Consider the following 25,503-nt stretch of genomic DNA (forward strand, 5'->3'; position numbering starts at 1 on the left):
CCTCTACCTCTTATATCTTATTGAATAGGTTTATCGAATGCTATTGTGCCGAATTGCTCGCAAAAATAATTTCAACACTTTTAAACTTTCATTTTTATATTCAGGCGATTGAGTGGCACAATAAGGGCAAAGGTTAGGCGTTAATGTAACGCCACGACGAAGGAGACAGTATTTTTTATTGAAAAAAAAATGGCATGAAAATTGCCATTTTTTAGATCTTTAATATCCATTTATAACTTTAGATGCCTTTCAGGCGTTCCTCTGTCCATTAAAGATTAAAATCCAAGCACTTTTGTTAACACTTCTAAATATCAATATAAATTTTAATGGCTGCACATGTTTTAGTGGACAGCAAGGTAAGATAATTACTAACTACCCTTGGCTGTATAAGTACTGTAAAGAGTTGTGTCATGTCACACGGCATTATGAATAATAATAAAAAATGATTGGTTGATTTAAATCAAAGCTTGCCAAAGGCAAAATATTGCTAAAGGGAAATGTTCAATATTACCTCTCAGTAATTTATTAGTCAAGAACTAAACGTGTTGTCTTTATTCTTCCAGGTACGTCAAGGGCAAAGATATCGACACGGCAAAAGTTGCAAAAATATGTATACACGGCTTAATGTTAAGTACATAAAGTCGTGTAAGTTTATATACATTTTTGTAACTTTGGCCGTGTCGATATCTTTGCCCTTGACAGTAGGTACTTAACTTAAAAATCCTAAGCTTCACGGTATTCCAGTATTACATTTTGCAAATCCTATTAACCTCAAATTAATTGAAAGGAAAAACTGTTGGATAACTTAATTAAAGGTTCTTCAACGTGATTCAATTATGTCCGGTTTTCCCCCTTTATTCGACAAAAAATAACCTTCTTGCTGACTTTTAAACATTTAGTGAGTTGTTGGAAGACAAGCTAACTTTATGACTTTGATTTATATTGGTTTTGGTGGCTTGGGATTAGAGCTATTTCTCTGATTGTGGTAAATCAGCTATAAAAATGTCCACAGAGGAAACTATACTTTTACAATGAAATCCTACTTATATTCTGTATAATAAATACTTTTGGCTTGTTTTTTAGATACTGTGTTTTGATAAGCTGATGCTTGTAACAAATCTTTAACAACACTTCAATAAAATTAAAGGTTTCCGTACAAATGTGTAGTTACATTGAATATCCAGTGTTAGCAGAGGTCCTTTTTAGATGGTTACTGACATAGACAGACAGACATAAAAAAATAATAAAATCGTTAAAATTTACTTAAAAATTTAGGATGTAAATGGTTTAGATACTTATTTAAACACTATTCAAATAAATTTACAAAATGCCTATCTTAAAACTTACATATTGTGTACCTAACTAATATTATAAGGTAGGTATTAAAATAATTATAAAAATAGAAGCAGAATATTTATTGAATATAACTTGTGTCGATTCTTCATCAGGCTGAATTATTTTTATATCGTCCGCTCAAAATCATAAATAATTTAATAATGTCAAACATAAATAATTTAATAATGTATCTTAGGTTTGACATTATTAAATTATTTATTATACTACTAAAATAAAAGTCGTTACGTCACGCAATTGAATAGGATCTTTTAAACGTAGCGTTCCTTTTACTTCTACAAAACTTTCGCTTGAACTTCTTCCTTCCCCTGATTTCTTTGAACTTGTCACTATGTGAGATCATGTCGACTATGTGAGTCCATTTGTCATCAGCATCATCAGGTGGTCTGTCATTCACTAAGATTATCGGTTTTATAAAACGATGACTCGGTTCCACTGAGATGTTGCTTTTTCTGCTCAACTTTGAAGGGACCCTCGTTAGGTCCTTGTGAATAGATCCGTCAGGCGACTGTGGTCGCGGACTGCTCCGTCCACTAGATTGGCCATCTTTGTTCTTCTCAGCAGCTCTTGCTTCTTCTCTCTCTTTTACGGCCGCAGCGTGGATCGCTGCTTCCAGATCAATGAGCTGAAACAGAAGAAGATCAAGTTTATGGGCTTTGTTGGATATTTGCTGGCATCCTATTACTAAAAATATCGTTTAAGTACTTTTAATTGATGATGTTTGAATAAATCAGATACGTTTTTTCTATCGCACAGATACGAATATAATTATTTTTTGCTATTATTCTTTATTTTATAGCAGCGAGATAAAATGACGATAAAACTTAGCGTTGTGTATACCTACATGTGATGAAGTTACGCGATACAAAACAGTTTTTGTCTGGTTTTACTTAAAGTAGCGATTTAAATAAATCATTATGCTAATAAAAGACGCTTTTCTACGTTGTTAGCGCGTTCTCTTCAACACAAAACAGACTCGGATGATAAAATCAGCAGTATATTCCGTTTTAATCCCGAAAGCGTTTTACAATAAGGTTTATTACGAGCAATAGACGCTAAATGTACATTGACTCGCTTGACATTTCGGCAAAATACGGCGAAGCGTACATTACTCCAGTTTGCAGATCGTTAATAGAAATGTTCGGGTTCGTTAGCGAAATGACGATTGAATTAACATTTCTGATTACCGGCTCATAATAAAGTCAATACACCCACGTATGTAATTTGCGGATAGCGTGGAGTTATATTAGGAACGGTTTCAACGAGTTTCTAACGCATTTTAACAAAACACTTTACTACACTGCGTCTAGGATATAAGATTAAATTAAAAAAAGGAAAACCTAAGGTCCTTATCGGATTTGTTTCCATGGTGTTCAAGACCTGGAATTTAATTTGTGTGTGTTTTTATTAGTTTAATCCAATCCTTTCCGTTAAATTGAAAATAAAGATGGATTGCATTGGATTCCATAGTCTATGTCGTCCGGTTCTATACCTACCTAAAGAACAATTTCAGAAAATGATATGTGATAGTGATGTTATCATTAAGGAAGTATGAGTATATCGACAATCGGCAGAAGGCAAGATTACAAACAAATAAAAAAACTATTATTTATCGACTAGTAATTCTAAACAACATCTAGACAAAATATTTTCTTGCAATAGTCTTGCAACGTTTCGGCCAGCTGTATGTCTGTCTTTCAATCAAATCTCAGTTCGGTTCATTCATCGGCCTGTGTTTAACGTAAGTCAGAAACGTGCACTATGCTGAAATTAATAACACAGTTGTCTTTGAATTATCACCGTTTAGTCCATCATGTAGCGTAGTGGATAGTAAGACGTATACCGTAGTACCTAATTCTAAACAAAAGACCGTTCTTTCATTGAATTTTCTGCTGCGCGGGAGGTCCGCGTAAAAATCCGACGCTAGTTATTTAACACCTATAACTTTCAAACAACAACCCAAGAATAGACGATAATAAAACTAAAGAGTTAGTACCGGCGATTTATGTGTAATAGAATATCTTTCAACGACAATTGCCCTATAAACAACAAAAACAAACAACTAGCCGTGGAGTTAATACGTTTTAAAACGCGTTAGGTGTATTCCGGAGCTAGCAAAAGCAGTAAAAGTGAAACGATTGGGGAATAAAGCCCGTGGCTGTTCTGTCGATTAGCATCGCCTCTTGTTAAGCTACACACACAGAATCAATGATTTCGAACCCCTCTGATCTTGTTTTATCACTCTTGAAAGTGCCTTGCTGTTAAACTATGCTCTTTGCTTGTACTGTGTAAATATACCTACAAAACTACAAGTAGGTGTGGCCGAGTAAATTTTAAATAATAAATAGTTTAGGATTTATGCTTCATCCATCATCAAACGACTAAGTGAAATTACTGGCACTTGAGGTACTTCATCTTAGGCCTCTAGGTTGGCAACGCATCTGCAATACCCCTGGTGTTGCAGATGTTTATGGGCGGTGGTGATCTCTTACCATCAGGAGACCCACTTGCTCGTTTGCCAACCAGTCAAATAAAATAAAAAAGTATTTTTTCCTTATTCTTTACAAACTTTATGTGTCTGCCTACGATCAATATACTCTTTCTCTTACATGTACGTCACGAAATTGTACCTATAAATTTCTGTAAAATACAATGGATCCATTTAATGTATTTTATTTATAAACATAATTATTAGTATTCAAATTAATGTATTTTGGTAAAATGTGTATCCGTCAAATTCAAATGATTTATATTATGAGTAGGGTCACGTTTAAATCATGCGTGAATGCTGGTCTAACATTAAATTGGTGCCGCCTAAATATACAAAATAAAATGCAAATTATTATCCAGCCAAGGGTCATTTAAAAACTCATGGGCTTTGTAAAAGCAAAGCTTGAAAAGGCGCATTTAATCGAGTGTTACCAATCTGAAGTATTTAAGTACATAAAATATGACGCGTATTATATACCTACGTAATAAAGGATTCTCATTTAGCTAGCTATACTACCTATTGCCCGTAATTACATTTCCGAAGAATTAGCTTTTCACTATCCTACAGAAAACGTGCAATCATAGTTAAATTATATTGGACGAAGATGACATTTATAATACGAATCCGTCTCACTACCCGCCCATGCTTTTGAGATAAAGCGAAGCACGCTGTCGTTTTACCGTTCGCGCAGAAAGAACGTTCATTATAGGAGTCCTGCTGAGAGTGTAATTGAGCATAATGAGAAATTTCTCGACAAATTTGCCAACCAACTGATTTCCTTGTTCTTTAGGTAGTGCATATTTCTCCTGCTTAGTCGGAAAGACGTATTTACACGTCATTATCATTACGACTTTAGAATTGGCTGTCACGCTGTGGGACGGGCGCAGGCTGTTTTTTGTTAGGCCACAGCTTATGCTGAGTCTGAACCCATTGCCATACCTGCTTGTGTACTTAATTATAACAGCGGTCCATCATATGTGGTGGGTGTGGTGTTGTTTTAGTTCATGGGCATTATCCTTATATTTTCGTAACATAAGGAAAATGGCGGTTTAAACGCTGTAAAGTCCCCTCTATTACCCGCACAATAGAATTTATCAGGATAATTTAGCCACTGGAGTACGACTATTTGAAGGTAAATATAGCTCTATACGGCACCACCCATCGTGTAATGGGGAAAAGTTAACATAAAGAAAATAATATTGACATCAAATTCTTGGTAAGTAGGAAATCAAGTAAGATATCTACTTGCTTATCCAATTTCTGGCGTACCTGCTACACTAAGTATGTTTTTATAGAGTATATAATAAGGGAAAAACTTTAAATAGGCGCTTCTTGCAATTGGAACATCAACTGTTACGGACATGTTACTCGAACTATAGTAACATGCAAAACAGGCATAGGAAGGTACTTAATTTTTCTACCTATACAGCAGGAGGATAATTTGTACATAATAATAATGAATCTTTTTTTATTTACAAATTTCTCAAAACTTACATAGCGCTCTTCGTTGTGTAAAAAAAATCTGCTCGAAATATCGGGGTAAAAGTAGCACACACGTATGCACGCACGCGCATAAATATTATTAGTAGGATATATGTCAAACTGATCAAATTATTCACACTTTTACTCGCGTGACATACCTATAGGCATATTCCTTTTAATAATTCTGCAGGTTTACACGTCGGTCTGCCTAGCCTAGGTAATTGAAACGGCCTGGTGATTTGATCTGAACGCTGCGGGTGACCGCGACGGGTCGTTAGCTGCATGCCGGCTATTAGCACCCGCCTGGAGCTTGGCCAAAATGAGACATAGGCAATATATTCATAGCAGAAGCCTTAGGTACCTTACATGTATAAAACATTGAATCATGTACGACAATCTCAATAACCTTACCAACAAAAAGTTGGAAAACCCCCGACTTTGCCACTTCAATGTTCAATATCTCAAAAACGGCTGAACCGATTTTGATGAGACATCTAAGACTAAGAACCATCGCTAACCTGATTTCAAATAAAAAAACGCATTCAAATCGGTCCAACCGTTTAAGAGCTACGGTGCCACAGCAGACAGAGAGACACACAGACATACAGACACACATAGCGGTCAAACTTATAACACCGCTCTTTTTGCGTCGGGGTCTTTAATTATTTATTTTTAAAGTTTTTGGCATATTGTCTTCTAGGTTCACCCTCACTAGCCCTAATATCATGACAGCTAAACTTGTATGTCCGAATTGATTACTAGACCTAAAGTTTTACATCCTAATGGTTACTTGTACTAAACATTAAATGCTCTAATATTACTAAAACTAATAATGATTATTCCTAAAGATTAATAGACCTAAAGTTATGAACCCTAATGTTTACTTGTACTAAAGGTAAAAAAAAATTCGTGTGAGCGAGTGAAGCAAGCGAGCAAGACGGTTTGGAGTAGAAGCGACTCAGTTAGGTTAGGTTCAGAATGTTAGGTTTTTTTTATAGCAGCCAATAGATAACTCCCACTAAGAAAGTAGTAGATGGATGCCATTCAATATGTTGTTAAATAAGTGTTCAATTCCAGCAATACATTGACGAAAATTAATGTTGTTATTTTATGTAGGGCTAGTGAAATTAGGTCCGTAAATTCGGAATGCTAAAATTAGGCTATATTTGAGGAATCAAAAATTGAAATCAAAAGTGTGTTAGAATTTTTCGATTTCTTCTGTTGATGTTAGGGTAGATATAGTAAGGTATATAGGCTAGCAAGTCACTCATTGTACGGAATAAAACCTAAATGCTAAAATTGGCTGAGCGGTAATCGTGTGTGTAATTTGGGAATACAGAATTGTGTGTGTGTAAAAATTCGGCTTTTTGATTTTAGGGCTAGTGAAATTAAATATAACGTAAATTCGGCATGTTAAAATTAGGGCTAATAAATAGTTAGGAAAATTAAAAATTCGGCTTTTTCATTTTAGGGCTAATGAAATTAGTAGTAGTGAAAATAAGATTAAGTTTTCGGGCTACCATAGGAGAACCGTTTCTAGTAAATAGTTGTGGTACTTTGTAGTAGTAGGTAGTAGTTGTAATAGTAGTAGTTCTGGTAAGTTGTGTGGTAGTAGTAGGAGAACGAGAGCGATATTCTATAACAGGTTTTCTTAGTTAAAACAAAAAAAGATTCTTGTTGGCACCTAAAAAAGTTTCAAGCTTGACAACCAGCAATGAATCCGTAGAGAAAATTAATATGAGTATCTAAACTAAATGTAGAAATAAAAACTAGACACGAATCTGATACTTCCTCTTACCGTAGCATATCAAATCTTATACAGAAAATGAAGATGAGTTTATTTTGTTTATGAGTAGGTAAATACCTACTTCGACTGAAAATTAAAAAACTATGGTTATAAAACAAAAAGTGTATAGGTACTTTTAGTGAACTTGCACGCGAAAACTTCTAGAACGTAGACTATATAGAGGTAAATAGGTACAGTAAGATCCGGAGAAGTGCTCAGTTAAAGCAACTTTGTAATGTTACCTGGGGCTACAAATTAACGAAAAAACAGTTTAACCTATAATTAACTAACTTAGAGACTTAGGTACAATTTTTTTTGTACAAGAACCTTAATTAATGAACTAAAAGAATTTCTTTGCTTCTTATGATAGTTAACTTATGCAAAATATGCAAATAATATAAGGTATAATGTAAGGTAGTTTTAAAGGACGATTAAAATTTATTAATATTTTGTGGGTAGTTATGTTTTATTTGAGAAAAAATAGGTGGGTACTTGAGGAGTTACAGTGACAAATTAAAACGATTGTTGTGGTTTGTTAGTCTAACTGAGTGAGATGAGCTTTGATTGAGTTCGAAACGCGTCAGTTCAGTGTGGTGGTGGTGATAGATGGGTTTGTGTGATTTGTGTGTGTTCTTGCAGTGTGGAGCTGGAGGAACTGCATTAACACGCATATTTTGCATAAATTTAACTACTTATCATAAGGTCGCGGGTGAGCAAAGAAATTATTTTAGGTCATTGATATGGACATCCGCAAAGTAACGCCTGATTAAATAAATTATTTAAGAACCTTAATGAGTTTCAATGGTAAATAATACGGTAGGTTAATATAAGTAAAGTTTAACTCTGTTGTTTTTGTCTGAGACTACCGGTTTCGGAGCTTACCTAACGTAACGCTGCAGTAACAATGTAAGATAATGCCAGCAATATCAGTGGTTACTAACCTTTTCTTGGAGCTAGAGATCGCTTTTAACCTGTCCTCTCCCAGAGGCACAAATTTGTGCCCAAATTCCTTTGATCCTGTTATCCTGGGAGATGACAGATTGCGATAAGACCTGCTGTTGTCTACCCCGCAATATTATTGGTCTGTTTTTTATACCAGTATAATTTTTTTGTACTGATTTGTGGTTTGCAGCGTTGAATAGACTTTTATGTCACAGTACGGAAGAAAACGGCATCTGTGGTGATGCAGATGAGGGGGAGATCAAATAGCACCCTGAGAATGATAGAAGAGAAGTGGGATTCGGATATTCTCCGCTGATACACCGACCTTCATGTTTGCTGGAGATAAGTAGTAGTTTATGTAAACCTTTTGATAGGTACATATTATTTAGTGCTTGTAACTAACAATCTATGGATCTGTCAAAATCTGAAAATAAATTATTTTTATTTTTATTATTTTTATAAACAATATTGGTATTGTGTTGTAGCCCTGAAAATTGTAGATCTTTTACGTTTTGAAATAGTGCAGTATGATTCTTAACTGTATTTTTTTTACCCACAACATGTAAACCCCTGTGTTTCCAATATTATCTAACACGAATTCAATTTCAATGTTTAACCTCTCTTCTTACGTAGGAAGATTTGTATATTGGGTTAATCATCTTGTAAGTGGGTTTTGTTATTTGCCTTCACACATTGTTAGACACATGATATTGTATGTACCTATGTAAAAACACGCCAAATTGTATAAAAAATAAGTCTAAGAAAATATTATCAAAAGATATTTTTTTTGAAACTGATCCTGATAAATTTACTTAATACATGAATTCGAAGTCTTAAATGGCTAAATTCTGACAAAATCAAATGTAAAGGATTGGGATAGCGATGCAAAGGATAATGCGGCCTGCGTTTTTGGGGTGATGCCAGTGACGTCTTTCGACGACGTGTTTCCGTTATAAGTAGAGGTTTTTTTAATTAATTTAGCTTAATAAAATAAGTTTTCACTTTCATGCTCGTAAAGTTCGTGTTTATGCTGGATCTAGGCGACATAAAATGACTTTTATGCTCTAGTGCATAAAGTAAAATCTGCGTCTAAGACCAAGGTAATCATGTGTCAACAGCCAGAAACAAAAAAGTTTCTACTTATACATTTTTTATGTTTTATAATTTATATAAAACTAAAAATCAATCAAATCAATCAATATAAATCAATAAAACTGAAAAATATAATCATATAATAATGCGTGAAAAATAAAAGGTACATAGAGAGTGAACAATTGTCTCCACTGTTGCTATTTAATTTCCTCGCAATATAAGTGAAAAGCAGAGTGTAAACTCGAGCATTAAACCCATTTTTCCCTCCACGTGTCTATCCGCCCTCGCCGTACCGGCTCGGGTGGCTATGACCGCCTCGGGTAAAATGGCTTGTTTTATGCTCGTGTTGTACAATCTAGTATTTCACTTCACATGCTCGTAAAGTTGGTATTTATGCTGGATCTAGGCGACATAAAATTACTTTTATGCTCTAGTGCATAAAGTAAATCTTTGTCTAAACCCAAGGTAATCAAGTGTCAACAGCCACAAACCAAAAAAAACTATATATTTTGATAATTTTTATTTTATTTAAAACTCTAAATCAATCAAAATAAATCGATAAAACTAAAAATTTATGATTATATAGCAATGTACTTACATGAAAAATAAAAGGTTTCTGGTAAGTGAACAATTGTTTCCACTGTTGCTATTTTATTCCCTCTCAATTTAAGTAAAAAGCAGAGTGTAAAAGCTCTTACTAAAATTCACCAAAAAAGTTTCATAAAAATAATACAAACATTCATCTCCTCATGCCATAAATAATAACTCACCTGAAATTTAAACAAAACCATACGTTTAATGGCGCACTTGACTTTGTTAATATAACCTTGGCGCGAATATAAACAACTCAGATAATTACTTATACTTCCTCAAACATCAGATCTGCGAACTCTTTAGCTAACGATATCAATATTTGTACCTACTTATATACATACTTATATACATATAGGTGTATATTATGTATAAGGAATCTGAAACGTCTTAACCATACCTACATATAACCACGTGCACTTGAGTAAAATAAGTAGGTAAATATGGATATCGCCCACAACTTTGTCTTTTTTAGGGTTCTGAACCCAAAAGATGCTAAAGGGAACCCAAATAATGTCTTATGTTATCCATCTGTGTGTTTGTTATAGAGCTGGATCTCGAGAACAGAGTAGATTAATAGCTGAAGTTTATACAGTGACATACGAGTAAACATGTATTGTTATTGCCACTATATATCAACATAAAATAAATATAAAGTAAAAATAGGCAGATAATTCATTAAGGAAGCATCCCAGAAAATGGTATAGTTCCAGCGGTAACACTTATGCAAGAATTTTTCGCTGAGGAAATCGCGAGTAGCAATTAGCAAACAAATAAAAGAAATATAATATTATAGCCTATTAAAATGATAAATAGCCCCTTCCTTTTGGGTTTTGACGTCCATGTGTAGTAAAGAACAATCGTATATTATAATATATAATTGTGCATTTCTTATTCTTACGTTTTTTGTATGAGTGAGTAAGTATATTAATTCACTTAGCAAATTACATCTAGTATTATTTTTGAATATTATTTTTGACATAGAAAAATTAAAAATATTTTAAAAAAAACTTTCAAGTCCAAAATGTCACGGACCGTGTAGTGTGAGATTGGCGGAATTTGAAATAAAATGTTTTTTTCTAAAGAAATGTTATGTTATTTTGCAAAACATTACAGCAATTATGCAAACCTAACCTTTGTTCTATAAAATGAATTCAAAAATATATAAATTATAATGACTATTTGTAATTTTGAGCAACATAAAATTTGTGAGTAGTTTTTGTGCCACGACCATGAGCGATACTACAAAATTACGGTACTCGGTACCAAAGTAACATTGATGTTGGCAAGCCTTTTTAATTTTTTTTAGAACAGCAACACTATCTTCTTGTCAGATTTGCAAATGGCTGAATGTAGTGTGTATCACGCAAAAAAATTTTTTCATTTATTTTAAAAAAAGGACAACCTTAACGCGTCAATGCCGTGTACTAGTTTTGAACCTAGGGACCAATGTCACGTTATTATTTAAAACATAATTATGTAGGTAATGTGGTGTAGTTTAAGATAATTACTTAAGATTTGTAAAACCATGGTTGTCTTTTAGGTTATCCCGAACACGTTTCAAATTGTCACGACCATGGTATCAAAAACAATGTCACCACCATGGATTTTTTGAGTACATGGTCGTGACATATATAATGCGTGGTTGTGACATTAAATTTCATTTGAATTACTCTGTGGATTTGTTTATTATGCTTAGTTATATTGTTATATACTTATGCATATATTTTTTTAAATTACCTTTTAAGGTATACTGATTTTCCGCTAATCTGATTTTGTAGATGTCACGAAAGAACAAAACTACGAAAGAAAAACAGCCACAATCAGTAATGTCATGACCCAGGCACCATCTGTCACAACCGTGTTTATGTACCTATTTTTTTTGCTTCCTGAGGCCATTAAGCTTGTCCATATACATAAAAAATATGCTATTGGTATATACTTTTAATGTACATCGTAATAAATTGTAAAAAAAAACTTCATTTTAGGCTATCTGAAAATTATTTAAGAAATGCCCAATTATTTAGTGATTCTCTAAACAGAAATCAATATTTATTTTTAGCATTAAAAAGTTGATTCGTTACAAAAAATAGTTGATCTGCCCACAAACGTTTTTAGTATTAAATACCGAAAAAGAGGCAACGAGACTCAATTACTAAGGCTCCGTTGTCTGTCCGTCCATCTGTCACAGGACTGTATTTTTTTAAGTATAGGTATACCCGCTTAAATTTTCATAGAATATTAATTACTTATATATGTATTTTTTTTATTTTAATTATAAAAACTAATAAAATAATTGAAAAATACTAAAGCCTCTCAAGCATAAGAAGCTTTCAGCTCTTTTTTGACTTTTTCCGATTTTTGACCGAGCTTAATTATTATTATTATCTTGCATAATAAACAACATATTATATATCTTATTTATTAATCAAAGTTTTCATTTTTGTTGATTCTAGAAGACCACACACAGTTACACATAAAACATACCTTTGATCAAAGGTTCCCAAACTTATTTCGTCTAACGCCAACTTTGAATATTAGTTATTTCGTAACGCACTCATTTTTTTTCACCTTTAAAACCCCAATAACATATTAGTCTCGCCTAATGAAGGCACAAAGGGAAAGATTTTTTCAGGGCCCCTTACCGCCCCCCTCTAGGCCTCCAGCGCCCACAAGGGGACTTTATCGCCCACTTTGGGAAAGACTGCCTTAGATTAACCAAAAATCTATCAATATAAATGTTTACTACGCACTAACTTTTTATGAAAGCTACTCAATGGCATTTCTGAATCATTATATAATAGTCCAGCTGATGCCCGCAACTTCATCTGCAAGGAATTCTGCGCTATCCTGCGGAAATAAAATAATTTTCCAGGGTAAGAAGAATCTATTTAGGTTATATAAGTATAGGTAGTTTATCTGGGTGCCAAATTTCATCCAAATTCGTTGAGATGTTTTAGCGTGATAGAGTAACAAACATCCAAAGGTTGATTTTTTTAAACCTCTACGGCACTTTGGTGGTTTTTATTTTAATATTTTGGTGTACTTATGACTTATCATAATATATAAAATTCTCGTGTCACAGTGTTTGTAACCAAACTCCTTCGAAATGGCTTGACCGATTTTTATGATTTTTTTGTGTATTCTCGGTAGGTTTGAGAATATAGAACGTAAACTATTTTTCATACTTCTACGCGGACGAAGTCGCGGGCAACAGCTAGTAAACTATATAAATCTAAATTTACAAGGCACCAATTAATCAGCAATAAGAATAGGTTAGTTACTCGTGTAAAAAAATCTGTTTAGTCCACATTTAGGTAGTCTGTCAGTTAGATTATCAATAAATATTGGACAACATGGACGCGATGTTTTTCTTTTGTCAATCAAACAAAAAAAATACAAAAATGAATAGCGCATCAAAGTTCATGACGCCCACATATGACGCCCACGCATGACGCGGAACTAACTATCTTCATCGTTTTTTGTTTTATTGAGAAAAGAAAAAAAATAGTTCCATTATTTTTTGACAATCTAACTGACGGAATACCTTACTGGAATGTTTTAGAACAGCAGTATACTATAGTATTTTATGCATCAGTTGTATAACAGGGTTCAATAAAGGTGAGTGGCGTGAGTTATACGATGTGAGTTTTAGCGAACATCGTAAGAAACAGACGCCACGAGATTTTTTTAACTTACTTATACAACGTTGCATACAATACTTTTTCTTCGACTGGGTACTTATTAATTACAATACAAAATTTGAGAAAAAGTAAACTTGAAATGTTTTTATACTTTAGTAAAAAGTATGGCAAACGCAAAGAGAAGGTAAACAACAATAAACGAGTGAGAAATATGAAAATGACAAAATTTGTCCAAGTTTAATTTTGTTTTTATTAAAGTTTACTTGCCTGTGTGTGACGATGTTAAAAATATGCGTTACTTATGTTGGCAGGCTATGGATTATGTTCGGAAAGTTTTTACTCTGTATAAAAACCATATAAAATATGTAACTGGCTGCACCTTAGCCTGTCCGAACGCATGAAATACCTAAGAAAAAAAAAGTAAGTTGTTATGTATGCTGTTATATTACTGTTTGTGATTAAGTAAATCACAGATTTAAATATAGGAGTAGAAAAAATAAAAAATGCTCCACCAAAATGACTTATAAACTGTTTAAAAAAATCGGCCCCTTAGATCTACACATTCTTTTGTGTCTTATTCACTGGAAAATTTCATTAACGTCTATTAAACAGAAATAAACATTTTAAAGCCCCTTTAGCTTCGTAAATAAACAAACGGACGGTAATAAAATTTAAAATAACACAGCATATATGCAATTAGCGATGCTTCAGGTGACCTGGTTACGAAGGCGTGTTTACCGTAACGACGTGACGACACGGTTCAGGAATAACTGCGTCACAATAATCATTATGAGATTGGTCACATTAACAGTTCAATACAATAGTATACAGCAAGAACCATATGGTCCTTGTATACAGTATACAGTAGTACAGTAGTACATTGTGCATTAAGGGGCGTAAGAAGGGAATTAATAACGAGAGTCTATTAGAAGCCCGACGCCAAACGCAGCAAAACGATACGAACTACTATTTTCGAATTGCTTAGGTAGTAGCCCCCTGATTGTCACTTTTTTTGAGTCATCTACCATAGATATTTTTAAGGGTCTTGTTTTGAGTTCTGTTTCCAAGTGTTGTAATCTCTACAAATGATAATCGATTTTAAAAATTCTTTCACCGATAGAGAGCTACAATATCCGTATTGAAAATACAAACAGAGACACGGATGCACAGAAAAACCAGAAAAAGAGACCAGCGCTGGGAATCGAACCCAGGTCCTCAGCAATCCGTGCTGCGTGCTATAACCCCTACACCACCGCTGGACAGGAATCTAGACACGAATTTTTCCTACGCATACATATCTCAGGTTGCTTATTTCTACTACGCTACTTATGCAGCAGCACTAGCGACATCTATGTTCCGCTCTCATCGAGAGACGTCACACTCTTTCGGAACCAACCGCTCACCCAGACAAGAGATATCGCTACTAAGCAATCAAATTATGTATTTTTTTTGAGTCTCTTTGTATTTTTTATTTCAACTCCAAATTTGTTACTTTTACGGTTATCCCGTGAAACCATATTGAAAATACAAACTGAGACACGGATGCACAGAAAAACCAGAAAAAGAGACCAGCGCTGGGAATCGAACCCTAAAGGCCGTTCTAAAGGCCGTTTAGAACTGTAAGAAAAATCTAGCAGTTGCATTACATTGCAGCGCTCAGTTGACTTCTACAAACTCGTTGGCCATTATGACCTTGCGATGTAATGCAACTAAGGTATTGTCTTTACACTCTTCAGTTTTTAGTGTCAATGGAGGGTAATAAAATGTACTTATTTGTAATTGATAAAAAAAAATGATCTTTAACAATACGGATAAGTTATGTTTACTGGTAAGAAGGGTCGACTCCTCCCCAGGAATTGGGACACAATCACAATACGGTCGGGATAATTCAACGTAAGGAGCCATGGGTAGGTAGCCGATATGCGAGTCATTTTCAACAAGTGTTTTTTACACGAAATCTTAAAAAACAGCGATACACAGCGGGGTAACAAAAGAAATATTTATGATAGAAATTTAACATTTTACTAATATTATAAATTATGAAACCTTGTACACCGTTAAAACAACGCAGCTTAAACGGTGTGCAACTTTTTGGTCTTCACCCGTGTGTGTGTAGATGTGTTTGTTATTGTTTCAACGGTTGGGCGGATTTGGATTTAAATTGGTACTTTTTATCCCGATATTCCGATTTAAGCACATCAAGATACAAAATCCTAACTCCTGATTTTATAACAATCTATAAGAATAATCTTTATTTATTTATTTATAATTTATAAGATGAGATTAACATACAATTTTTAATTATTTTGTATAGCCCCGAAATCTCAATTTAAATTCCGAATATAAAAGTACAAGCGAGCGAAGCCATAGCACGGATCTATGTGAGGCGAACCCAAAAAATAAAATAAAAAAACATCAAAGCTGCCAAGGGCCTCATAAACAGGCCTATTACAGTTCCAAGTGAAATTTTATTGGTCATTACCGTATTTGACGTGTTTTGAATCATCCATCACCGGTAATGAAGTTCCTGTGCCCAATTTCCGCGTGCCGCGAACAGTTCTCGACTCCTCGTAAACGCACATTATAATCCAGTTTCATAAACAGGCTGTCAAGCGAACATCCATCGATGGCGCTTACGTTAACATGCCTGTTTACGTTGGCGTTTCGTGAGCAGACGGCCTGTGAATCAGCTGGAATGTTTGTGGACGCCGACCGCCTATATAGTACAACTTTGATGTTGCCTCGGTTTAATTAACAATTTGATTGAGCTAAACAATGCCTCGCGTTTACAATATTACCATTGGTTGATTTACATAGTTTGATTACTGTCAGATAGTGCGCAAGATCGTATATTATGCGGTTTCGAAAGGGACCATAAAGCGAATCTGCGAGTAGATGCCTTCTTTATAAGCACCCTGAGTTTGAACAAAAATTTTATTGTAAAAATGTATTGACATTTTTATTTAACATTTTATCGAAATGTATTTAATTTAATGTAGTTTTTGTTAAAGTTTAAATTTTTTATAACGAGTTTTTTTGCTGACTGAACCAACTTCTTACCGACTAGAGATAGGTACGTATTCGTATATAATAGGTACCAACTCAATCTGATCACTAGAAGTCAAACATTGCTACCTAGTTAATTATAGTGTTTATTAAATACACTACAAAGTGCTGTTGTTTTTTATAGATCGTTTCATTATATTCGCGGCAAGAACAATATGATTATACTAACCAAAACATCAAAATTAGGAAATAACTAGAAATAAATTAGCAATATACTTAGAGAAAAATATACTATACCTGCATTAATATCTACCACAGCGGAGCATGCAAAAATATCTGATACGTTACGTCCTATCGGCCCTAGAAATAAAGACGTATCACAATATTTATGCACGCTTTGTTATATCAAATAATGGAGCTGGTGACTTTACTCATTTATACAACTAAATTCCCTTAAATGTTTGTACTCAGGCGTATGGCGTATCACATTTGCCGTAAGCAGCACACATTTTGTCTAATTCCAGGTAACTGAAATGTATTCGCACGCCTACGAAACTAATTTTCTTTTATAAAACAATTTCATCGAATATATTATTATAGTGAAACCTATATCGGAGCCGCTTTAGCTTTTTTTTCCTGGAACGCGCGGGATATGTAATCGGCCGTATTTGATTACGACGAAGACGGGGCAACAGATATGTTTACCGCTTTGAGCTTTATCCGTCCTGTTATTTTTTCGCAAAGTATGAACAATGCCGTACAATACAATATACATACTCGTAGCTTTATTTACGATTAGTGCTTATGCGCTGCTTCGCGATTGTCAACCATTATAGGTAGGTACAGCAGTTGAATTTAAATTCCGGAATTTAATGGGAATTTGCATATAACACATCCGTGCCTAAATTAATGAGTAATTTCATGTGTCTAATGCCATCGGTTGAAATTTCAAGATTTTATCCAGATCCCGTGGGAATATCGATATAAAAAGTACCTAACCCTGATACATAATATTAGTAAGATTAGTGGCACTCGTTGTTTCACTCACGTTAACCGTTGAGTGTGGCAATTAGGGTTGCCAAGTTTTATTAGAAAAAATAGAGTATATCTGATTACAAAGGAGGTTAATAAAGAGTACGGCCTTTTTTGGTTATGATAATGAGTTTGCATAATATTACATGACTGGCACTAGTAGGTATAGTAAACATTCTGTAAAAAAGAGTATTTTAGTTATTTGTGTTATGTATAGATTATAAAGTACTACCTACTCCTATTTGATACAGAGTAGGTACAATACTATGTTTTAGAGTACGGTTGGCAACCCTAGTGGCAATTGAATCAAAATTCTGCGATTTTAGCTACTACATACTTAAGTTCCTGTTAGAATTGCCAAAAATTACATTATGGTCTTCATTTGTATTATTGCGATGCAATAACAAACTCATAGACACATTCACAGACATAGACACATTCTCGCAAACTTTCACATTTCTAGTATTAACGATTACGGTGACGGCTTACGTAACGATTTACCTATAATTAAACAAGTGTGCTATTGCCATTCGGAACTTGAAACAGAATATCGGTTTTCTTTTTCTTTCTCATGAATCTTGAGGAAAACGAAAAAATCAACGAGTCCCCAGCGACCTTCAAATTCTAGTTATACTGTTACTATATATATTTGTCTGCTTGTTAAAGACCGGCATATAGTAACTACCCCTTTCAGTTTATATGTGATCTGCATAATTAACGATTTTTGCTACATTCACACTGCATTTTTCAGTAAACACAACTATGACTCAACGCCCTGTATCTCTGACTCACCCTGTGTTTCTCTCTATTCGCGGAAAAGAGCACCCATCCTACGTATATGAACATGATGAGTGCCGGGACGACTAGACTGGCCACCACAGGGATGCGCCGGACCCACGCGTGGTAGATCGCCAGGAGCAGGAGACAGATGCCCACGAGGATCGCGATGTAGCGGCCCGTGCGCCGACGCTCTTCCTAAAAAAATAATGTATTTTAATACACTCAATCTAAATATAAGACACACGAGTACCAAGATAGATTTAATGATAAGAAAAACTGCAGACCAACCAGCATCAGAGGCAATACATAACAAACTTGTCAGTAAAATTATTTTACATCACGATTCATGTGTGGGATACACAAATACCATGAACATTTCCATTCATAAGCAAAAGCACGTGGCATGCAACTCAGAATAATTTTAATTCTGTACTGTACCGCAACGAGTTGTTAGGTTAATAAATACCCGTAGTGTAAACTCTAACTTTAATAGAACGCACTAAACCGTGAACCGCGAATTCATTACATAGTTTAAAACATACAACAAAGTCCTCCGTCAATGTTTGACGGTCTCTGATCACGACTATCTTAGCAAATATAGGACATACTTGCTTGCAAAAATGCTAGATAATCGCTAGATGGCGTTAGTATCGAGAGGTTCGTTTGACGTTACAGCATTGTTAGTGATTGGCTAAAAAAGTTAATAAAATGTAACCAATCACAAACATGAAAGCCCCTCACTCTCACTTACCAACTATAAATGACAAATCTGGAGTTGGTTCGAATTCGGAACACGACGAATACCGAACAAAGTTTAGTTGGGGGCCTACTTTATTTTTTGCCCCAGGGCCTTTGGTTTTCTAGCTACGCCACTGTGTCCAAGTTTTCAAACGATCCTCACAATACTGGCGCCAACTAAAATGTCAGAGAAGCAATCAATGAGGTCGATGAGTAAAAAGAAATATTTTCGAAATTGCAGCGACCTCAAGTCAAAGTGACCAGTAATACAGTCTATCCAAAAAAACCTCAGACACCCCAAAAATATTTTTTCATTTTAAGTCACTTGATTGCATTTATTTTTGAATACCTTCATTATTAAAAGATATTCGTGTGTTTTGCTATTGTTTTGCTAAGTCAGTAATTCTACTTCATTTCTAACTCTGCACTCATAACTTTTATTTGTCAGTTGTGCTTTGACGTTTTTAGAAAAAAAAACACTCGTTGACAGCAAAACGGCCAGTATTAAATTATTGAAATACTTAGTATGCAACCTCGCTGAAATATTCAATTGGCGCCTGTTGCAGTCGTTACTTTGAGACTGGGCACAATAAAAAAGGGATTTAAAAACACAAACAAAACCTAATTTAAAACATAGTGTAATCGACTCTACTCCCGATTCTGAGCAAACTACCTTCTGGTTTTCAGTTATTTAATTAACACCTGTATGTCTAATTCATTCTATATTGGCCCAGTTGCAACTCGAGTTCCTGTAAGCTGCCTATCCTCGTGTCATTTCGGGGAGTAGGGTGAATTAGAAACTTAAAAAAACATATTTATTGTGTGACATATAAATGCAAGGGCTCGTTCTCGTTATGAGCTCCAAAATATGTATTTTTTATATATTTTTAAGAGGTATTCTTTGTGACTTACGCCTTTAAGCGCAAACAACGCTAAGAAAGAGAAGATAGTAAGCAAACATTGCACCTGAGTCTAGGGTTATGTAACTACGTCACTGGCTAGATACCAGTTTAGGCTCTACGTTGTCTTGTCTAACTAAATAACCCTTCTTTGCCCAGTCAGGTAAAGAAGTCTCCGAGCCGGTAGCCTGTACATTGACGAACAAAATTTTCAAAGAAACCGGCGAAGCTAACGGGAGTCTCAATTCAACAATGCCAAGGGGCTATCTTAGGGATTTGTTATAATTAAACTTAACTTTAAAAGTTAAAGGCCACTGACACCAAAGAAACTTAATATAATGTGTCAGTGACATCAAAGTAATTCGGAAGATTTTGAAGACACGCTGTATAATAAAAGATCATTGCTGCTCAGACATAGGCAACACCAGAGGTAAACATATTCATTGCCAGGCCTGTGAACTAGGACTAGAGGAAATCCCTACTCTAGAACGCCGGCGCTAACTTTTCCTATCGCTATCCCTTATCGCTGCTTCAGTGTGATTGATCGTTAAAGCTCTTTATAGTGAGATAATATCTGTTTTATGCTTCTCTCCTATCACAGTTGGATGTCACAGAATAGGGTTTAGCTCATTGCGTCAGTTTGTGCCATGTGACCCGATCTGGATAAAATGGATTACATGAGAAATATATTATTTAGTGTGATACTTGTCTTAACATTACCGACAAATACGGCCATAAGTGAAAAAACAAAGTATAGCTCTGCAATGTTCTCGAAAATATGTATAACATTAATTATGTCTAAGTAACATCTCTAAATAACTTGAAAATATAAACATCCGCTGGTAAACGGGACTTATTGAGTGAAAAATGCTCGAACGCGTCAGTTTTCAGCCCGTATAACCGCAAAATAAGCATCATTTATCAACCTCGAAGCCGACAAAATTAGCTATTATTTTAGCTAAGCTCAATCAGGTTCTACTTAACGCTGTTATTTCAGTGAATTCCTTAAGGACATCATTAGATTATGATGTTCCCTCTGGTCTCCTGAGCCTAACCAGTCAATCAGCGGTGTGATTGAATCACGGCACAGCCTGCCTCTCACTGAATATTCAGAGATCAACTGTTGGTTCATTTGTTTTGGATAATGGATCAACTGTTGGTTCATTTGTTTTGGATAATGGGTAACGAGTATCGATGAGGTACATTTGGCGAGCGGTGTTTCTGTGTCGTGATACCGAATAGCAAATTAGTTTTTTGAAGTAGTTGGCGCTAATTGATTTTAGACTGTGGATAGATGTGTGGTAAGAGTGTCATATCAGCGAGTAAGGTAAAAGAGTGAGGCTTTGAGTATATATGTTATATACCTAACGCAAGCGTTTCAGTTTTTATTAACCCCCCGACGCAAAATAGGGGTATTATAAGTTTGACGCCAATGTCCGTCTGTGGCATGGTAGCTCTCAAGCGGATGGACCGATTTCGATGCTGGTTTAAGTGAAAACAAGTTTCCTGTGCTTAGCTATATATATCGATGGTGGAAGTCTCAATTGACGTAAGGGACAAAATGCTACTTTCCAGGAGAGCGAAAAGAAGTTTTTTGTTAATTTTCAAACCCTCACAGCATTGTTAATGTTTAACTTAGCAGGACGTTATAATTACGTAAAATCTTGAATTTTCTTGCTTTTCAACGTGAAACTATAGACATTTTCGTAAAAAGCTTAATAAGAAAAATAGCTGTCCCTTACGCCCGTGGCATACGGGTGTCATAGCCCCTTACACTCATAAACCGTAAATAAATAATTAATGTAGTAACCGATTTTTGGTCTTATAGGACATTATATATTTTATTGGCTACATATTTGGACGTAAGTTCCTGTAGTAAAATAAAAAAAAATAGTGAATTAACTCAAAGAACCACTTTAATTATTTGAAATAACGCGCAAAAGCCATATTTTTTTTCACGTCCCCTTAAAACATATGTAATTTGTAACATTTTCTTTAAATGGACATTATAAGTTAAAAGTTAAATAAAACTCAAATAAATTTTATAACGTTTTAAACTTTCGTGATTCTCACTCATAGTCAAAATACCACGTGTCAAGTCTGCCTAGCAGCGCGAGTCCTTCGAACTACCCGCACTTGATCACTAATAGTACCAGCACTCGTATCACGAACTACCCGCACTTGGTGATTTTTATTGGTCACCCCATCACACCGACTCACAACACTCATCCCGACGTCGACACTTATTAATAACAGGATTCCACGAAGATGAAAGCTTATATCCATCGTCCCGGTTGTCATTTTTATGCTTTTTTATTTCAACTGCTTCACGTACCATTCTTGAGTAGAAATGGTGTTCCGTGGACAGAATTTTGGGATTGTGAAGCTCAATCTAGTGGTTTGGTCCTGACTCCAACAAATGCTCGGCTATGGCTGACTTGTTTGTTTATAGCTGAGAGGGTCAAGGAAGATATTGCAGCTGTTAAAAATCGCCAAGTAAATAAGTTTTTATCCCGGAAAATAGCATAGTTCCGGCGGGAAAGCGATAAACGAACTGATGATGTTGTTGATGACGATGATGATGAACTGATTTTCACTACCACCACTGGCGTACTAGCTCTGCTTGCTTACATGCTTGCTTGCTTGCTTGCATGCTTGCTTGCATGTTTGATTGCATGCTTGCTTGTACTATTTCTTGCATGCACATTTGGGAGTATTCTTGCTTGATTTGTTGTTTGCATGCATGCTTGCCTTCTGGCTTCACGCTTGCTTGCATGCATGCTTGCACTATTTATGCTTCCTCTAACACACTGCTTGCAGCTGTGAGGGAGTGGGACGCCAGCCCGCTTCATGAGCGCTGGAGGAGATACCATAGACCGGTCATCGCGGGATCGGGGTAACCCGCGCTGTTCATCTAACCCAGGCCGATAAAATTGCATGTTTGTTGATTTGATTGACAAAATTACATGCTCACTTGCAAGCTTGCTTAGGTGGTTGCTTACGTGCTTGCTTGTTTTTGCTTGCATGCTTGCTTGCATGCTTTCTTGCATGCTTGCTTGCACTATTTCTTGCACATTTGGGAGTATGCTTGCTTGAGCTGTTGTTTCAATCACTACAAGTTCTAAAAACCATCTGTTTTGATGCCTCCTACGACCTAACATTAACAAGGTATTTTAATGAACTAAAAGAAGCAAGCAAGGTATTTTACTTTAAGTGCCCCCTTACACCCATAAAGTAACCTCAATTTTTAAAATGTCTGTTTGTTACTGTCCCTTACGACCAACAATTTACTCTAGTTTTAGCTTTTGATGTCCCTTACGCCCATAAGAGTATTCCTTATTTTATAAGTTGCTGTTGTTTAATGCCCCTTACGACGTACCAATTACACCTTTTTTTTAAATGTCTGTTTGCTACTGCCCCTTACGACCGACAATTTACTCTAGTTCTTGCTTTTTATACCCCTTACGCCCATAAAAGTATTTATTATTTTATAAATTACTGTTTTTTAATTTCCCTTACGACGTTCCGATTATACCATTTTTAACTCTCAACATACATAATTAATTATACAGGCCAATTATTATTATGTATGCATCATCATCTCGGCCTATATACGTCCCACTGCTGGGCACAGGCTTCCTTTATTAGGATCTGTCAGTCAGGACAGCTTAAAATAAACAAAGTAGCTAAGAGAAATTTACCTCAACATCCTTGACTGAAGTTCCATTACGGAAATGTTAGCTCGACGTCAAGCCATTAGGGGATCCATCAACTTAATCTTCTTTTTTTGTTTTGCTATCTTATAAAAAAATACGCGCGTTGACAAAGAGCAAACGTAGGCAATCAAATACGTCCTCCGTGTTTGACGTGTCTGGCACGACTGACCGAATGTGCAATGCGCAAACGCTCGGCGCGTGGAAGGTAGGTAGACGCGTTAGTATTTTGATGTTAGGTACAAGAAATAGGTACAGGCGGTAAGGTTACGCCCAACAACTTCATGCTTTTTTTATCTTATTCGTTATAAAATGTTGGGGTGTAAAGGGCAATGAAACAATAATTGACCCATACGCCCTTTTATTATATTTGTTGGGTTTTTTTTTTAACGACATGAGCTGAGTTGTAAAGGACATATGAGACTGCCACAGCCCCTTACGACCCGAATATTAAAAAAATAATACATTTACGCCATTTTTCAGCTCAAATATTTTATATCATGTCCCTTAAGCTATTTTATTTTAAAATAATAAATGTTGATAACAGCAAAAGTAAGGGGCGTATCGGAACTTGAATACTACTAATCGACAGAGAAAAAAAAACTCTAATTTTCTATGTTTAAAAGTGATTTTCGGTATTTTGTCCCTTACGCCAATTGAGACTTCCACCATCGATATGTTTGATGGAAAATCTGTTCAGCCATTTTTGAGATTGAAACTATGAAATGTTGGGTTAGGTTATTAACGACCAAATTTACGATGTAGATAAAATAATAATACCTTCGTACTATCTGTATCTATTGGTGTTATCTAGGATTTAATAACCTAACCTAACCATATAAAAATCATTTTTGATACAAGTTTGCTGACTGTACTTTTTGTCAACTGTACTTGCATTGTCATCCAAACTACATTCGTATACAAATTTGGTATACAGTCGATGCTATTAACCGTTGAAGAGTTCCGTCCTGCGGAGACGATCCTGGCTGGACTACCACGATGTCACTACAAGATTATTGTATTGTCACGCGACTTACATAAGTATTCCAAATTTCAAGTCAATCTGACTACTGGAAGTTGGTCAAATTTAACTTGCAAGACTTGATTACAGACAGAGACAACGGGACATGTCTGGTCAGGTCTACATAAAAGCCTGTAAAAACGACCAAGGTACGAATACGAGTGCTCGTCACGGTCCCAATAGTTGGCATCCTTAATCTTATGTCATTAGCAATAGAGATGACAGCAGGGTGTCGTCTATTGGGCATTAGCGTGTCAAGCACTTGGACGTTTACCTCATATGCAACAAACTTTATTTACTACAGCACAAGCACAGGCCAACGTAACGAATTGCTAATTAAGATAGTTTTGAAATTCACGTAGACAAAGCTTTGTTCTAAACTTTGTAATGACCTGTGATAAAAAAGTGCTGGTAATGAACGCGACATTTTGCTTTTAACTGTCAAAAGTTTTACCAATTTTAATTACTGGAAAGGAAAAATGTTTTACCTTGATCGTAGATGGAAGTTTTTTAACCCTCACTCTTCTTACACTTCTTACGTCGTTATTCAATTTCAAGTTCATCGTGTTGCCTCTGCTATTCATAACAATAGAGAACCAATTCCATATTTTATTGTCTTGCTATATTGAGCCACTATTTTCCTCGTAGCTGCAATAAAAGTTGCAGCTACAAGTAAAAGTTACCGAGAAACAACTAAAAATTTTACCTAATAAGAATAATCTAAGTAAAATAACTTGAGTGCTTATTGATGATTAATCGCACTATAAAATATGAATGCTTGATGCGTCTGAGCTTATTTTAAAATGCACTGTCACTGCACCACTTCGTAACTTTTCCGCGAATCAAGGAAAACACGGTCACTTGGATGCGTGTGCGCTCTTTCAAACGCGCGCTGTCAAACTGCAGGGCGGGAGTTAATGCTGCATGAACGCG

General features: G+C 35.3%; 1 protein-coding gene across 1 annotated transcript; it reads right to left on the bottom strand.

Annotated features, from left to right (window-relative positions):
• Positions 1 to 1,449: 1,449 nt before the first annotated feature.
• On the bottom strand, positions 1,450 to 25,254 carry LOC141427789 (uncharacterized). Its single transcript, XM_074087379.1, has 3 exons — positions 25,059 to 25,254; positions 18,212 to 18,394; positions 1,450 to 1,978 (listed from the first exon to the last, which is right to left on the bottom strand). Exons 1-3 carry the CDS (start codon positions 25,152 to 25,154, stop codon positions 1,583 to 1,585), a joined length of 675 nt encoding a protein of 224 aa, XP_073943480.1. The 5' UTR covers positions 25,155 to 25,254; the 3' UTR covers positions 1,450 to 1,582.
• Between the last annotated feature and the right edge of the window lie 249 nt (positions 25,255 to 25,503).

This window comes from Choristoneura fumiferana, chromosome 5, assembly GCF_025370935.1.
Source record: "Choristoneura fumiferana chromosome 5, NRCan_CFum_1, whole genome shotgun sequence".
In the NCBI taxonomy this organism is placed as follows: domain Eukaryota; kingdom Metazoa; phylum Arthropoda; class Insecta; order Lepidoptera; family Tortricidae; genus Choristoneura; species Choristoneura fumiferana.